Consider the following 17782-nt stretch of genomic DNA (forward strand, 5'->3'; position numbering starts at 1 on the left):
GTAGTTTCAGTTTTTGAAGACTGCTAAACAGTTTTCCCAGTAGTTTTTGTTGAACAGGCTGCCTTTTTCTCCGTCGTATATTTTTAGCACCTTTGTCAAAGACAAGTTGGTTATAGTTGTGTGGCTTCATATCTGGGTCCTCTATTTTGCTCAACTGGTCTTCATGTCTGTTTTTATGCCAGTACCATGCTGTTTTTATTGTTATAGCTTTGTAATATAGTTTGAAGTCAGCTATCGTGATACTTCCAGCATTGTTCTTTTGACTGAGTATTGCCTTGGCTATTCGTGGCCTCTTGTGTTTCCAAATAAATTTAACGGTAGATTTTTCAATCTCTTTAATGAATGTCATTGGAATTTTCATGGGAATTGCACTAAACAGGTAGATTACTTTTGTGAGTATCGACATTTTTACTATGTTGATTCTACCAATCCATGAGCATGGGAGATCGCTCCACTTTCTATAGTCTTCCTCAATCTCTTTCTTCAGAAGTTTATAGTTTCCTGGTAGAGGTCATTCACATCTTTTGTTAGGTTTACACCTAGGTATTTGATTTTTTCTTGAGGCTATTGTAAATGGAATTGTTTTCATATATTCTTTTTCAGTTTGTTCATTATTAGTGTATAGAAATGCTAATGATTTTTCTATGTTGATTTTATATCCTGCTACCTTGCTGTAGCTTTTGATGGTATCTGGGAGCTTCTGAGTAGAGTTTTTTGGGTCTTTAAAGTATAGGATCATGTCATCTGCAAATAGGGATACATTGACAGTTTCTTTACCTATTAGCATTCCTTTTATTCCTTTTTCTTGCCTAATTGCTCTGGCTAGGAATTCCAGTACTATGTTGAATAGGAATGGAGATAGTGGGCATCCTTCTCTAGTTCCTGATTTTAGAGGGAATGGTTTCAGTTTTTCTCCAATAAGTATAGTGCTGGCTGTAGGTTTGTCATATATACCTTTTATAACGTTGAGGTACTTTCCTTCTATTCCTAGTTTTCTTAGAGCTTTTATCATGAAATGGTGTTGGAACTTATCAAAAACTTTTTCTGCATCTGTTGAGATGATCAAGTGGTTTTTGTCTTTGCTTCTGTTAATGTGGTTTATTATGTTTATTGATTTTCGTATGTTGAACCACCCTTGCATTCCTAGGATGAAGCCTACTTGGTCGTGGTGAATAATCTTCTTGATGTGTTGCTGAATTCGGATTGACATTATTTTGTTGAGGATTTTTGCATGAATGTTCATTAAGGAGATTGGCCTATAGTTCTCCTTTTTGGAGGTGTCTTTGCCTGGTTTTGGGATAAGTGTAATACTGGCTTCATAAAATGTGTTAGGCAGTTTTCCTTCCCTTTCTATTTCGTGGAACAGTTTAAGGAGGGTTGGTATAAGTTCTTCTTTAAAGGTCTGATAGAATTCAGCAGAGAATCCATCAGGTCCTGGACTTTTCTTTTTGGGGAGACTCTTGATTGCTCCTTCAATTTCATTTTGTGTTATAGATCTATTCAGGTGATTAATTTCCTTTTGATTCAGTTTTGGATGATCATATGTATCTAGAATTCTGTATTTCCTTAAGATTTCCAAATTTATTTGAATATAGGTTCTCAAAGTAGTATCTGATGATTTCCTGGACTTCCATGGTGTTTGTTGTTCTCTCCCCTTTTGCATTCCTGATTCTACTAATTTGGGTTTTTCTCTCCTCATTTTAGTCAGGTTTGCCACAGGTCTATTGATCTTGTTTATTTTTTCAAAGAACCAACTTTTTGTTTCATTAATTCTTTGGTTTTTTTGGTTTCTATTTTGTTGATTTCAGCTCTTATTTTTATTATTTCTCTCCTTCTATTTGTTTTGGGATTTTCTTGTTCTTGTTTTTCTAGGAGTTTGAGATGTATCATTATTTCTGTCAGTGAGATGGGTCTCCTGTAAGCAACAAATTGTTGGATCTTCCTTTTTAATCCATTTCGTCAAGCGGTGCCTTTTGATGGGGGAATTAAGTCCGTTAACATTAAGCATTAGTACTGATAGGTATGTGGTGATTCCTGTCATTTAGTTGTCTTAGTTGTTTGAAGGTTTGATTGTGTGTACCTAAGTTGAGGTTACTCTCTACTGTCTTGCTTTTTCTTTTCCTGTGGTTTGGTGCTATGTGTCTTTTCATGGTTAAGTTGGGTTTCACTTTCTGTGTGCAGAATCCCTTGCAGAATCTTTTGTAGTGGTGGCTTTGTGGTCACATATTGTTTTAGTTTCTGCTTATCATGGAAGACTTTTATTGCTCCATCTATTTTGAATGATCATTTTGCTGGGTAGAGTATCCTGGGGTTGAAGTTATTTTCGTTCAGTGCCCGGAAGATCTCACCTCATGCTCTTCTTGCTTTTAATGTTTCTGTTGAGAAGTCTGCTGTGATTTTGATGGGTTTACCTTTGTATGTTATTTGTTTTTTCTCTCTTACAGCCTTCAATATTCTTTCCCTAGTTTCTGAACTTGTTGTTTTAATGATGATATGTCGGGGTAGTTCTATTTTGATCTGGTCTGTTTGGTGTTCTGGAGGCCTCTTGCATCTGTATGGGAATATCTTTCTCTAGATTTGGGTAATTTTCTGTTATTATTTTGTTGAATATATTATGCATTCCCTTCGCTTGCACCTCTTCTCCTTCCTTGATGCCCATGATTCTCGAGTTTGGTCTTTCGATGGAGTCGGTGAGTTCTTGCATTTTCTTTTCACAGGTCTTGGGTTGTTTAATTAATAGTTCTTCAGTTTTTCCTTTAATTACCATTTCATCTTCGAGTTCTGAGATTCTGTCTTCTGTTTGTTCTATTCTGCTGGATTGGCCTTCCGTTTTGTTTTGCAATTCTGTTTCATTCTTTTTTCTGAGGTTTTCCATATTCTGGGTTGTTTCCTCTTTAATGTTGTCTATTTTTGTCCTGAGTTCATTTATCTCTTTATTAATTGTGTTCTTTGTTTCACTTTGGTGTTTATATAGTGCATCTACGGTTTCTTTATTTCTTCTTTTGCTTTTTCAAGTTCTCTGTATTTGTTGTCTTGGAATTTCTTGAGTGTCTCCTGTACATTTTGGTTGACCATATCCATATCATCTCTATAAAATTCTCATTGAGTACCTGCAGTATGTCTTCTTTTAAACTATTTCTTGTTTGCTTCATTGGGTTTTTGGCATAGTTTATCTTCATTTTGTTGGAGTCTGGATCTGAGTATCTGTTTTCTTCATTTCCCTCTGGTTCCTGTACTAATTTTTTGCTGTGGGGAAACTGGTTTCCCTGTTTTTTCTGTGTTCCCATCATTGCCCTTGGTGTTGTTATTGTCCCTGTACTGTGTGCAATTAAGTATTTTCTGGCTGTAATTATAGCACTAGTATCACTCTATTTTAAACATAAGTTTTCTTCTGTCTGGCTTAAACAGCTAGACTAAAGCAAAAGCTAATAGTCTTTATTATAGTGCCTGCCAACAAATAATTGCCAAAGGGAACAAGAATACTTTAAATAGCAACAAAAATTTTCAATATTTGGCATGGTGAACAGAGATGTCAGAATATATTGTAATATATTAACAAACTACATTAGTTTATGAAAGAAAGAATAAGGTTGCTGACATCAGAGAAAACAGGGTTTCCCAGTTATTCATCTTGATAATAAGATAAATATTTCATAAGTCTACTTCCTTATCTATAAATTGTGAAAATCAAATATTCTCTTGTTAATGCTGCACACTTCTTCTTATAGAAAAGATACTTAAAGAGTACAGTGGAGGAGTATATGTTACCATGCACAAGGCCCTGGGTTCAGCAGACAGACAAGAGAGAGAGAAAGAAAGGAAGAAAGAGAGAGAGTGTGTACTGGTAAGGCAAAAATCATCCTTGATACATTACTTGGAGAGGATGAGAAAGTATGTTTACTGTCTATATGGAATTAAAATTTGTTAAAAACTTCCTAATTCATTTTCTTATATTGTCTTACATAATCATCTTCTCAATATAGGAGATGTAAGTTAAATAGTCTTAAATATTCCTTCCAACTTACTATGACAGAAATGAAAATAAAGTGATTTTCTTATCAACTATATAACCTAAGTAGAATTAATCCAAATTCACCTGCTTTCATGTAAAATGACTTCTGCCCGTGGCCTAGTGTAAGATGGCAGCCCTAGAGTGCTGTGTATTTCTGTACAATAGACTAAAATGTCAAATTTTGGATCTGCCATCAACTGGACTGTCCCATGTTTTAATTCTACTTTCTGCGAAGGAAGGAAAGAAGGAAGAGACAGGGAGGGTGGAGGGGAAGGATAACTAAGGGCCATACATGGTGAGTCACACCCATAATATTAACACTTAGGAGGCTGAATATTGTGATTTTGAAGCCAGCCTGGGCGACAGAGCAAGATCTTGTCTCACAAAACAAAAAAACAGAAAAGTGGAAGAAGAGAAGGGAAGGAGAGGGGAACGGGAGGGAAAAAAATGTCATTCTTACTACTAATTTCTTAACTACAAAACTATATTCCTCCAAGTCTAAATGAATGGAACATTTTTGTCTCTCTTTTCTACATTTAACTTTTCATTTTCACAAGAATATGTCTGGTAACAGAGTAGTGGTGGGTAGAGGGAGTGAAAAGCTATGGGGGAATTTAGGCTTTCTTTTAGCCTAGTGAGATAGTGAGCCAGGGGAAGAGTGAATAGATGACAGAAAGAAGAAAGTGAAATTAAAGATGAATGGGTACACAATACATATTACAATCAAAGGATATTTCAAAAACAGTCTTTAAAAAGTTGAATTATGATACAATAGGAATCTCTGTATTGTGCTGTTGAATATTAAACAAAAATACGAGTAGGTCTATAATCCAAAACTATATGCTTATCTCAACATCATCCAACACAAGGTAAAACACACAGTTCATTCTCAAAATATACATGATCAACTCATAATGACCAAGCTTTAGTTTTTGATCTAAGAAGAAAACCTAACCTCCTAGTCCACTAAGAAGTACTACAGGAGAACAGCCACTTTTGAAGCACAATGAGAAAGGACAAAGACAAAGATGTAGTTCTAACAAACTCTCTTAAAAGAGAAAAGGTAGGGCAATACTGGGACTAGAATTCCCCAGAACTCATCAGACAAGTTCACATTCATCATTAGCCCTTTCCATTTATCCAAAGTATGGATATGGAGACTGTGAGTTGTGGATATAAGTCTACTGTCTCCTATAAAATTACCTAACACATCAGTCTTTTAACTTCAGAATGCTTTAGAAAAAAACACCCACCAAAATAAGCAATGCATTATTTTCATCCTTTCATAGTGCTTCTCCTTCAGAGGACTAAAATCATTTTTAAACATTTAAATTGTCTAAGTTAAGTCATTCTTCCTGAGTAGAAAAGTAGCTACCAGCAAAGTTGTCTTGATATGGAAGTCACAGAAGTAAGAGTTAATTTGGAGAACTGGAGAGTTTCTATTTTAAAACCAGCATTACCTATAGGGAACACATTCTGTCCATCAAAAGAAATTCTAATAATAAAGAGAAATAGTGTCATGTTATAGAAATAAAAAACAGTGGCAGTCAAAGAGAAAATTGTCCTGTTTTGCAGGATATTGGCAGTTTAAAAAAAAGAAAAAAAAGGAGGCAGCTTGACTGGGTACAGTAGTAATTTCCCATGACTTTTTAAAGATCTGTCAACACAAAAGATCACCATGAATTACAGCAGTTGGCTGCCAGTCACTTTTGAAATGTTTCATTGCTAGGTATAGAATAGACTATTAAAACACTCTAGGATTACAGAATATACCATGTCATTTTCAGAGGGAATATTGTCTACTAATGAGATCTAAGTGATCTCTATGCCTGAATGACAGCTACCAAAATTCTTACAAGGGCATTTGCAAATGCAAAGCAGGATGCTTTGGGTGTAATTTTGAATTTAAGGATGAAATGAAGCAATTTCACTTATCAACTTTCATCAGCGTTTGAGTTCCTTTGATATTTGTCACCCCCAATTTTCAAACCAAACCATCCTTCACATTGTTTCAAGGACACAGAACTAACAATACTGGTTATCTCTTAAAAGTCCTATGAGAACTATCAAGAAAAAAAATTATTGTGAAGCAATCAACCAAATGACAACTAAATGACAGAAGTCACGTAAATTAAAAACCATTAGGAATCAGGGAAAAACAAAAGTCTCTCTCCTTCTTGGACTCAGAAATAATCTAAGAAGAAAGACATAGAGGAAGGAACCTGTGCAGATCATTTCTTCTCCAACCCTGCTCCAAACACACGCTGGAGCCTGAGCCATGGTGACAGATGTTTTAATTCTTGAAAAACTCTAGAAAAGAAAATATCTTCATCATCTTCAATAGTTGAAAACTAAGGCCTAAATTCTATGGTTAGTTACAATATGTACTCTTTCCTAACTCGAAAGTACCATAATGCATCTACTTATATTGGAACTGCTTTTAGCTTGCTTTCAAAAGCAGAGTTCAGTACACTTTAAGAGGACTATCCCAAAGCAAGAAAATGAGAGGTCACAAACCACCAATGCCTCCAAACTGTTAGATGTGCAAGGAGACAATGAACTAAATAGCAACACTGGTTCTCATTCACAAAAATGAATTATCTCTAAGACTTCAAGGGATACTGTCTCCTTTTCACCCCAATCAGGGAACAAACACTGTGCTGACTACTCATTTATACCATCCCCAAGACTAAAACACCTATGATCACAAGACATATGTAACTACTGCTTCCAAATTCCAAGGTTTAATATGAAGTTTTTCTTTGGTAAGACTTAAGAATAAAATGCTTTAACATACTGTATATCACTCAGGGCCTGGAGGTAAATGGTATGTGAGAGATAAGAGTATAGAGCCATCTGGTTGCTAATCTAAATTACAACTAAAACAAAGGATAGCCAGGTGCTAGCTGTTTGCTCCCTTAAATCCTGGCTACTCAGGAGGCAGAGATCAGAAGGATCACCTTCAAAGCCAGCCCAGGCAAATAGTTCCTGAGAACCAATCTTGAAAATACCCAACACAAAAAAGGGCTGGTGGAGTGGTTCAAGGTGTAGGTCCTGAGTTCAAGCCCAGGACAACTTTCTTTCAAACTTATCTAATTTTTCTATATTTCAAAATTTAAAAACTGTTTTGTTTCCTTTCTTTCCAAGATATTGGTATTTTAAAATTAAGGTAGATATAATGTGTGTGTATGGGGGGGGGATTAGTAGGGAAGAGTGAATGAAGGAGATTAAGGTGATGGTATATGGTATATGGACTTCATATAATATATGAAACAGAACTAAGAAATCTCTTTCAATTGCTTTAAGTGGAGCGGGGAGAGAATTGAGGGGGAGAGACAAAGGGGGCAATGTAACTAATGTACAATATAAGTCTAATCAGAATTGTCACTATGACTACCACCTGTATAATGAATTATATCCTAGTAAAAAAAAATTATAAAATTAAGGTTGAGTGAAAGGAGCAAAGGTTTAGAATTCTAAAATCTTATCTCAAAACATATTGTAAAAGAAAACTTATTTCCAACATATCTCAAAGCTTATTTCAAACTTACTGGTTGTGTGGGCTAATGTTATTCATATTTAATATATTTCTTTATCTTAAAACTGAGAATTAACATTATCATTACACTAAAGGAATAGGAAATATATTCCAAATAATTAAGTATATATAACAATATAGAGAATAAAGTTTCAGGTGTAATATATACCCAAGTCCTGAAAACTTTTACTGATATGGAATAAATTGCTATATCTTAATAAGACACCTTGTTTTAATCTTTTGATTAGCCACTGTTTGCCTCCTCAGACCTCTTAATAATAACCAATAATCACTGACTATTCATTATGGTTCAGACACTATTCTAAGTATTTAGCATGCTTGTTTAATTCTCACAACAATCCTATGAAATACATACTACTCGTCCCCATTTTACACAGAAAGCCAAGTAATTCACGCAAGGGCGCAGCTAATCAGGGACAGCCAGTATTAGAAGCTACACAGTCTGTATTAGGATATACACTCACAAACAGTACTCAACTGCCATTCCTTAAACTTGGAAGAAGCAGCCGGAGAAAATTAGTTTTATATGCTGAGTGAACAAAAGAGTCACATAGAACAAGTCCTAGGAGGTGCTACAACTGAAAGGTAATGTTGAATTTGCTCAATATGGAGAAGCAAAGAGCCATGAAGAAAAAAAAAGGAAGAAACAAAGAAAGCCAATGTGAACAGGGAAAAGGAAAAGGATAGCATCTACAGACAGAAAAAAGAAAAGAACATGTAACCTCAAAACCATATAGGCAGACAGATGGACAAATGTTACCTTTAGGAATGTTTAAATCCTAAGAGAATTATCTAAGATCCTGAAATAGGACTATATGAGTTTTGTATGCTTATAATAATTCCATTACTAGAATAGATTTCTTCTTCCTGAAACACCACCACTGATAATTAGACAATTTCCAGGCTGGTGGAGTAGCTCAAATGGTAGAGCACCTGCCTAGCAACTATGAGGTCCTGAATTCAAACACCAGAGCAACAAAAAAAAGTTAAGACTAGAACAATTTCCATTTTACTATGAACCTCCTATAAACTCTCTATCATTGTTAGGATAAAATAATTAAATCAAGATGAAAAGCAGTATAATACATTTAAAGTGACTAGGATTGGAAAAACAACTTAGATATATGTCTCATTTCTATTATTTTGCTAGCTATATGACCTTGGGCAATCTCCCTGAACTTTAATTATGATTTCTATAAAATGGAAATAATAACACATGCCAAGCCTGCTTCAAATGTTACTGTATTAAATGAACTTATATTTGTGAGTGGGCTTTGAAGAATATACACTGTTCCACAAATGTTACCTATTATGATGATTATTCCAGATGTGAACTCACTTTAGTTTCTTATTAAGAATATAATGTCAGCTCTTTCCAGAGATGAGTAGTATAACCATTCAAAGATTTTCGGGTTGGTAAGGGAAAAAAATCACTTTATGTGTCTACACAAGCACACATCATAATAGCCAAAAGAAATAAATGTATGTGAATGTTCCTTCATTCAGATCCAAAGACACTGATGATGAAAGTACATTTGCCTAAAAACCTCCAATGATTTAGGAACAACATTCAGCATTCTATAATAGAGTGCTAAGAATTAAATTGGGTTTTTCTTTGATAAGTTTCAACTGGTTCTTCCAATTACCACCTGATTTCTACAGTGCCCTTGTAAAGGACAATGCGGTCAAGAAAACTCAAATTGTGTATAAATGCCACATTTTCTTAATCCATTTGTCAGTGGTGGGGCATCTTGGCTATTTCCATAACTTGGCTATTGTGAATAGCCAATAAACATGCTGCAATAAACATGGGTGTGCAGGTGCCCCTGGAGTAACCTGTGTGCTGGATCAGATGCTAGATCAAAGTTTAGATTTTTAAGTACCTTCCAAATTTTTTTCCAGAGTGGTTATACTAGTTTACATTCCCACCAGCATGCAGCCATGAAGAAGAACGAAATATTATCATTCGCTGGTAAATGGATGGAATTGGAGAACATCATTCTGAGTGAGGTTAGCCTGGCCCAAAAGACCAAAAATCGTATGGTCTCCCTCATTTGTGGACATTAGATCAAGGGCAAACACAACAAGGGGATTGGACTTTGAGCACATGATAAAAGCGAGAGCACACAAGGGAGGGATGAGGATAGGTAAGACACCTAAAAAATTAGCTAGTATTTGTTGCCCTCAACACAGAGAAACTAAAGCAGATACCTTAAAAGCAACTGAGGCCAATAGGAAAAGGGGACCAGGAACTAGAGAAAAGGTGAGATCAAAAAGAATTAACTTGGAAGTTAACACACGTGTACAGGAAAGCAATGCGAGTCAACTCTCTGTATAGCTATCCTTACCTCAACTAGCAAAAACCCTTGGTCCTTCCTATTATTGCTTATACTCTCTCTCCAACAAAATTAGAGATAAGGGCAGAATAGTTTCTGCTGGGTAGCGAGGGGTAAGGGGGGGCAAGGGAGAGAAGGGGGGGAGGTATTGGCGATAAGGGAGGGGGCAGGGGGAAGGGGAGAAATGACCCAAACATTGTATGCACATATGAATTAAAAAAAAAAAAAAAAAAGAAAACTCAAACTAAGAATTCAGGCCTTTTTCTTAAGTTCAACAGTAAACCAGTGGCAGAGCCACAGCTGAATTCAAGCCTTCTGAAAGCAAAGCTATTTCTAGCACATCATGTCCATGCTAGGCTGCTTGTTTTCAGTTTTTAAGAGAATGAAAAATGGAATAGCATGAGAAGAATTATAGGGCTAAGGGTGTAACTTAGTGGCAGAAAGCTTGCCTAATATGCACAAGGCCCTGGGTTGGTTCTTTAGCATAACAGGGGGAAAAAGAGTTATAATGAAGAGACAGTTCACAAAGTAAGTTATAAATATCTGTTCTCATTGGGATTCAGAAAAGAAAAATAGTGTAATGGCACTATCCAATATTTCTATACCAGGAAACATCATATTCCATCATATCCATATTCAATTTTTTCAAAGTTTCTTATAAGTAGAACTCAATTCCTGCTAATGTCCCACCTCATAATATTTTTTAATCTTAATGCATAGAAAGAAAAAGTCACTTCGAAATCAGAAGTAGATGCTCACCTGGTTTCCAGCTGTCTTTACCTATAAGTCAGTATCATTAACCATTTTCTGAATTTCAATGTAATCTTTGACAGTATATATTTTTAAATGTCAACTTTTCCTAAAGCAACTGACATTGAAACTACACTACCTCTATAGGTAAAACAGATGGCCAACAGCCTTTCCCTTTACTGTGGGAAAAAACATTCCTATTCCTCTAAGCTCTCACTTTTGGCCCTATAACTTCAATGAATGACAGGTGTAGGCTACCACACAAGTTTCCAAGAGAAAAGAAACTTCCTATCTTTCTAAATCTTAGGACTACAAATCAATGGGCCAAATCTTCAGTTTATACTATTCCCAAAATAAGTACAATATTTCTTCTCCATTAAAAGATTGTATGAACTATTGCATTCCTCTTATGTTTCCTCAATCCCAAATCCCAAGGCCTTTGCCAAACAGATTACTTGCTGATAGACTAATTTACCATTCGTATACATGAGATATTGCAAAAACAAAAGCTGAGTCTAACACTGACTTAAGACTATGAGTGCCAATATCCTTGGTCTCAATAACCAATGCAGAAGAAATGTGATTTTATAAGCTATGCTGTAAAAGGACTACCATTCATTTGGATAGGTATCTGATGTTGAGTGATATTCTCCAACCAAACTTTTTTTTTAAATGTGATCAGTGACAAATAATTCAAATCCATCCCAAGAACATAAGAAAAAAAATCACTTAACCTGCTGAAAACAATGCAAGAGGGGAAAATAAGTGACTTTAAAAAAATAATGGATTTCTCAAAAGTTATTTAAAAAATAACTATATGTTTCATTATGCAACTTCACCATGAGGAGGCCATCAGAAAGAACATGACAGACCATGCAGAAAGTTATAATTAATTCACACATAAGACCCAGAATTTAGGACATCTGTTCACATATTGGCTTGGCTACATTAAGAGCAGCTTTACCTCAGTAAGCCCAATATTCTTCCTTTTAATCACATTTTGTAGAGAGTTGCTCAGAGTCCTAGTCAGCAGCAGGTTTGTGGATTTACGAATCATGTCATCAACTTCAGTGGAGCTGAAAAAGAAGTATCAAGAGTCAGTCATACCAGGTATAATTATTTTGGCAAACAGACAGTTAGTGGTGCCTGAAGTAATAACAGTAACATAGTAGTTGTAATCACAGTCATAGTATTGGTAGTAATTGTATTAGCACTACCACCACTTAATAATACTTACTGTGAAAATATTCTACATACTTCAACAAACTTTTTCAGGTTGTGTTTGGCTAAAATTTTATTTTGCCTTCATTTTGAGAAATTATTTTGCTATCTATACACTTTTTCTTTGAATACTATGACGATTTCACTCAATTGTCTCTGGCTTGCGTAGTTTCAGACAAAAAGTCATCTATAATCCTTATCATTATACCTATGCATAATACTTGTTTTTCTGAATGCCTCCTAAACATTCTCTTCACCCTTCATTTTCCCCAGTCTGAATAAGATATCTTATTGAGTATTTTTATTTGTCTGCTCTTGTTATTGCTTATATGTAATGGAGTCCTCAAAATGAATCTCTGGTGTGATGTCTTTATTTTGGGGGGTACATTCTAGGATTATAATGGATACTATACCATTCTCAGAGGGAATGTTGTCTGTTGTACCCCTGAATGACCTTTAAGAAATGGCCATTATCTCTTAAAATACTTCTTTTTTCCTATTTGCTCAGTCTTCTTTTTGAATCTGTTTGAAATTGTCCCACAGATCTTGGGTTCTCTCTCTCTCTCGAACCCAGAGCCCCACACATACACAGCACTGAGTTACACATCCAGCCTTAAACATTTGTTTTCTTTGCATGTCATCTGAATAACTCATATTGACCTATTTGCAAGTTCACTAATTGTTTCCTGAGCTGTCAAGTATACTGATGAGCCCCTAAAAGGAATTCCTCAGTTCTAAAACTGCTTCATATTTCAAGCATTTCTATTTGAGTCCTCTAATTTTCATCTGTCTGCTAAAAGTCTCTATATATTCATGCAAGTGGTATTTTAAAGTTTCTGATAATTCTAATCATCTGGACATCTCTGAGTCTGATTCTGTTTATTTCATTTTGCCTGGACAATGAGGTATTTTGTTTTCTTATGTCTCGTATTTTTGAATGAAGGTTATAGTACATCTTTATGCAAAACTGGTGAGGCTGAAATAAACTGTATCTCTGCTTAGAAATGACCATATTCCTCCTCCTATTAGGCCATTATTGTGGGGGGTTAAATCAATATAAACAGGACTTTAAGAGCTAGGTTTGAGTTTTGGTATTTACTGTCTGTGCCTCATAGGTTTCAAATTCCTTTAGTGGTACTATAGGTCTCACAATGGTGCTAGAGTCCCAAAGGGTTTTATTTTCCTCCATAATGCTTCTGTAACATCCACATCTCACAGTTATATGTATATGCCTCCAGCACAGAAGGGATCTATCTCTCTCTGTGTTCTTGCCCCATCACCCAGTAGTGTAATACTACAACTCTGTTACTTAGTTCTTGCTAAACTGTAAATGGAGGTTAAAGGACTTTTGCATTTGTCCTAAACAGTCTCAGTATATCCCATGTGCCAGATGCTGAGGGGTGTTTTCTGCACTTCTTCCAGTAACAGAAGACTTCTAATGGTATATGATTCTGGGTGCACGACTATTTTCTGCTCTTCTTCTCCCAAGGAAAGAAAATTTCTTTTTCTTCACCTCTTCCAGCAGTAACAATGACTTTTTCTCTGTTCCCTTCAGAGACAGGATTTTCTGACATTTGCCCAGTGTCACAAAAGTTTGGCCTATATGATAGAAGGATTCAAAACAGGGAGAAAGTGAGGCTTCATGTCTTTCTCAGCAGTGGCTAACCCCTTCTTCACACCAGCAACATCCTCCATGATTCTCGCTGAGCACGTACCCAGCTCACAGTCATTCTCGTGAACACCCAGTGGAGGTTCATGGAAAAGAACATAAGGGTGAGTGTAAATTCCACCCGAGCCTGGGACTTCCAACTAGGAGTTATATACTGTTGTACTTAGCACGCACTAAGGTGATAGCAACCCTTTAAGAATGGTAGATTTTTTTCTTTCTCACTTGTATGGTGGTTGTCCTTTTCTCCACTGACCTACCATAGGTGGGGGGAGTCTGTGTATCCTGTCTCTCCTTAAGAGGGGCCATTCCCATCTTGAGTTTCAGGGTACCTGATTGATTGTCTTATATCTCTCTGATAATCTGATAGGCACAGAAAAGTTGTAATTTTTTAGCTTACTTTGTTTTTTCTTGTTAGAGAGGAAACAATACTTTTTCCAACTTTCTATATTGTAAACAAAAGTCTCCTATCTCTCATAGAAAGCTGTTCTTCTTCAAAAACTGCTACGTATGTATACATTTCACATACAAGAAAAACTAAAAGAGAAAATAACCTCCCAAATATAAAGAGTAAAATTAGTTTGTTGTACAGCTTGGGATTCTTTATGTTCTTCTTTTTTGTGCTATTCTATATGCCCTAAATTATTTACAAAGATCTAGTTTCATAATGGTAAAAAGATTATGTGTGTACTCCATTTTTTAAATCAAGTGCAAATGCTAGAAAATTACTTTATCATAAGAATGCCATTTGGCTGCCATTCAAAAAAAAAGAATTTTGTATCCTCATAATTCATGCAATTACATATTTTTCATTATTTATAATGATTTTCAGTATAGCTGTCCAATGAAAGAGAGAAAATTCTTTCAAGAAAGAAAAAGTTAAGTTTCATTTAAGAGAATAATTATCCTTAAGCCTACATAAAAATCTCTTGCTTTGAGAGCCTTGTGTTTAAGAGAACTAATTGTTTTTATACATATTGTCTCATATGCTGTATTAACCCTCATCCTAAAACAACTAATCTCTGCCACTCCAGGTTATAAGGTAAACACACTTTAGGATAAAAGATAAATGTCAACCAAACAGTAAAAAGCAGCTGCAAAATTCCCCCAAGTTGAATATTTAACTTAAGTTGTCAAGCTAAAACATATCAAAAGGAGTTTTCAGGCAAAAACTTAATATTATATTCAAGAAAGAAAAGGGTAGCTCAACAATTTACTCATATCCCCTTACCATAGTACCTTTCCTTCAAGCAATAAGTCATGAAAGGTCAATTATGTATAGCAACTTACTTAGATGAGATCAGGTGCATTCAGGGTGGGATGGCCATCAACAGCAACTTACTTAGTAAAAGCCTATAGATCATTCTCTGATCTGTGGTAATCTTGTCAATTGAGATGGGGGTGGGGCTACTGATGGTAGATGGGATCCCTAGGGTGATGGGGAATGTTTGGGCCTGTACCTTTCAAAGATAGTCTCATTTTAACAAAAACTTTTTATGAAATTAATCTGACTTATGAGAAAAACAACAAATTAATTAAACAAACCCTATGTTCCATTTTTCACAATCAGAATAGTTATAAAATAAAGGACTCACGCTAGTTCCTAATTACGTTCCAGAGTAGCCTGGAATACCATGTTTTTCCATTAATTCATTCATTCATTTTTTTAAAATTTATTCAGTTGGGTACAGAAGATACTCCACTAAAAAGATAAAAATGTTTCTACCCTACAAGAGGTTTGTCTGAACAACCTAAATTAAAGTCAGGGTTGGCTCCTAGATTAGTCCTATTTATTTCCAGCACTTAGCATCCATTGTGTATTTCCTCAGTTAGATTAGATAATCCTTAAAGACACAGATTGTATTTTTAGCATCCTATTGTCTTTACTACCAAACAGCACCTAAAAAATGAAAGATTATCAATAATGTATGATGAATAAACTAATAAATGAGCAAAGAAATAAAGAAGCTTTGAATTTAGCACCTACAGAAGCAATAATGTTTCCAAAGGAGTTTATTTGCTACTCCCCTTGGCCTTAAAATTTCATCAAGTAGATTGTTAAAATACATTAAACTACAATTTTCCAGTAAATTCGCATTAATAGGAAGTGCTAAAAATGCAAAGAAAATAGGACTGAATTAGATAGGTAATACAAATTTTTAAAAATTGTTTAAAAGTGACCATCTTTCCCTTTCATCATGACTGTAAAAATAAAGCATGCCATATAGTGAAGACTTTCAAAATCACAGCTGAAGGAATATTAAGTTTTTCAAAACCAGGAATGCTGGTGTACAACTATAATTCCAGTTACTCAGAAGACAGAGACAGTAGGATCACAAGTTCAATACCAGACTAAGCAAAGTTATCAAGACCCTATCTCAGAAAAAAAAGAAAAAGAAAACAAAAGGCTCAAGGGGGAGAGAGCTTGCCTAGCATGTGTGAATCCCTGGGTTCAATCCCCAATAAAACTCACACAGACACACACACACACACACACACACACACACACAAAGTATTTCAGAATATTTATAGTCACAATCTTAGCACTGGTTTTATTTCTACTGTTTCATATTATACCTTAGATGAAGATCTTCCGAAAACTTCAGACAGGCATAAATAAATTCTTTAATCTGGTTGTAAACTTTAGGCACAAATTCAGAGAAAGGAAACTTTTTTGGGAACGATTGCTGTAAATGAAAGAATTAATGAAAGGAAGTCACAAACAAATATACCTTGAATATACCTTTATATAAAAATGCAAAGGGAACTTTCTTCCACATTGTGAACTACCTGCATGACAGCTTGAAATTTTAAAAAAATGTCTCCTACAATCACCTTGCTGGCTTGTGCCTGTAATCCTAGCTACCTGGAAGGAAGAGATTAGGAGGATCACAGTTCGAGGTCAACCCAGGCCAAAAAGAAAAGTTCATGAGATCCCATCTCAACCAATGTCTGGACATGGTAGTGAGCACCTGTCACCCTAGCTATTTAGGAGGCTGAGATCAGAAGGATCACAGTTCCAGGCCAGCCCCGTTCATGAGGCCCTGTCTCAACAGAAAAATCTAGGTGTCATTCCAGCTGCTGTAGGAAGCATAAATAGGAGGATTGTGGTCCAGGCTGTCCCAGGCAAAAAGCTAGACCCTATGTCAAAAATAACCTCGGCAAAAAGGGTTAGGGTGGCTCATGTGTAACCTGCCTTGCAAGCTCAAAGCCCTCAGTTCAAAACCAAGTACTGCCAAAAAAAAAAAAAAAAAAAAAGACACAAATTTAAATAAAACAAACAAAAATGTAAGTGCTCTTCAACATGCGAAGGGCCAAACAGATTATGGTACATATTCAGTACAAAGGAATGAACTACTGATATGTTTAACAACTTGGATTCATCTCAAAGGCATCATGATAGTCAAAAAGTCAGTATCGAAAGGTTATATACAGTCTGGGCCTAAGTTTATGGTCCTCCAGGTGAGGCAAAAGTAGATGGAAACTAAATTGATGCATTCCAGGACTAAAGATTGGAGAAGGGGGACTGATTATAAAGGGGCAGCAGAAGGAAAATTGGGGGTGATGGAACTGGACTTTATTATTATTGTGGTAGTAGATACATGACTCAATGCATTTTCAAAATTAACAGAACTATATACCCAAAAGGGTAACTTTTACTATATATTTTTGGGAGAAACTGTCTTAAAGAGTAAAATTTTCAAAAGTATGTCAAAATGTAAACAAATTGGAACATCCTCAGAAATCTTTCAAAACCCTTCAGAGGTGATAGTAGATAGGACCCCAGGGCCATCTACTGATCCCCAAATCAGGAAATTCTATTCTGAGACACAAAATGAGACCTTTAAAAGTGTTTTATAAACCTAATCTAATGAGCTGCAGGTTATCAGTTTCAATGAAACTGATCTAATGAAGCTGATCCAGGGGATGCCAAAACAACCAAAGAAGATTATTTTAAAGTATTCCTTACCTTTTCCAACTCTGTATCTTGGAATGGGAACTGTCCTACCACCTTTTTGTACATTTCTTCACATGTTACTGGTATGGGACTATAGTTGTCAGAATCAAGTATATTTCTATAAAAAATAATTATAGAAGAGAGGGAAGAAAGGAAGGGACACAGAGATGAAGATGATGTGTTAAACACAAACACAAAAATTCTAACTCTAATGATTGTATATATACTACAACTTCAAATGAACATTTCCTAGTCTACTATATTCCTTCTACAATGCAGC

General features: G+C 35.5%; 1 protein-coding gene across 5 annotated transcripts in view; it reads right to left on the minus strand.

The window, feature by feature from the left end:
• Positions 1-17782, minus strand: part of Exoc6b (exocyst complex component 6B) — a 556197-nt gene that overhangs the window by 259590 nt on the left and 278825 nt on the right. For all 5 annotated transcript variants that reach the window (XM_074049965.1, XM_074049961.1, XM_074049962.1 and 2 more), the window contains 3 exons: positions 17515-17620; positions 16122-16231; positions 11622-11733 (listed from right to left, as the gene is read on the minus strand). In XM_074049965.1, coding sequence (XP_073906066.1) covers positions 11622-11733; positions 16122-16231; positions 17515-17620 — 328 coding nt within the window. The remainder of the gene's footprint in view (positions 1-11621; positions 11734-16121; positions 16232-17514; positions 17621-17782) is intronic.

This window comes from Castor canadensis, chromosome 12 (assembly GCF_047511655.1).
Source record: "Castor canadensis chromosome 12, mCasCan1.hap1v2, whole genome shotgun sequence".
Lineage (NCBI taxonomy): Eukaryota > Metazoa > Chordata > Mammalia > Rodentia > Castoridae > Castor > Castor canadensis.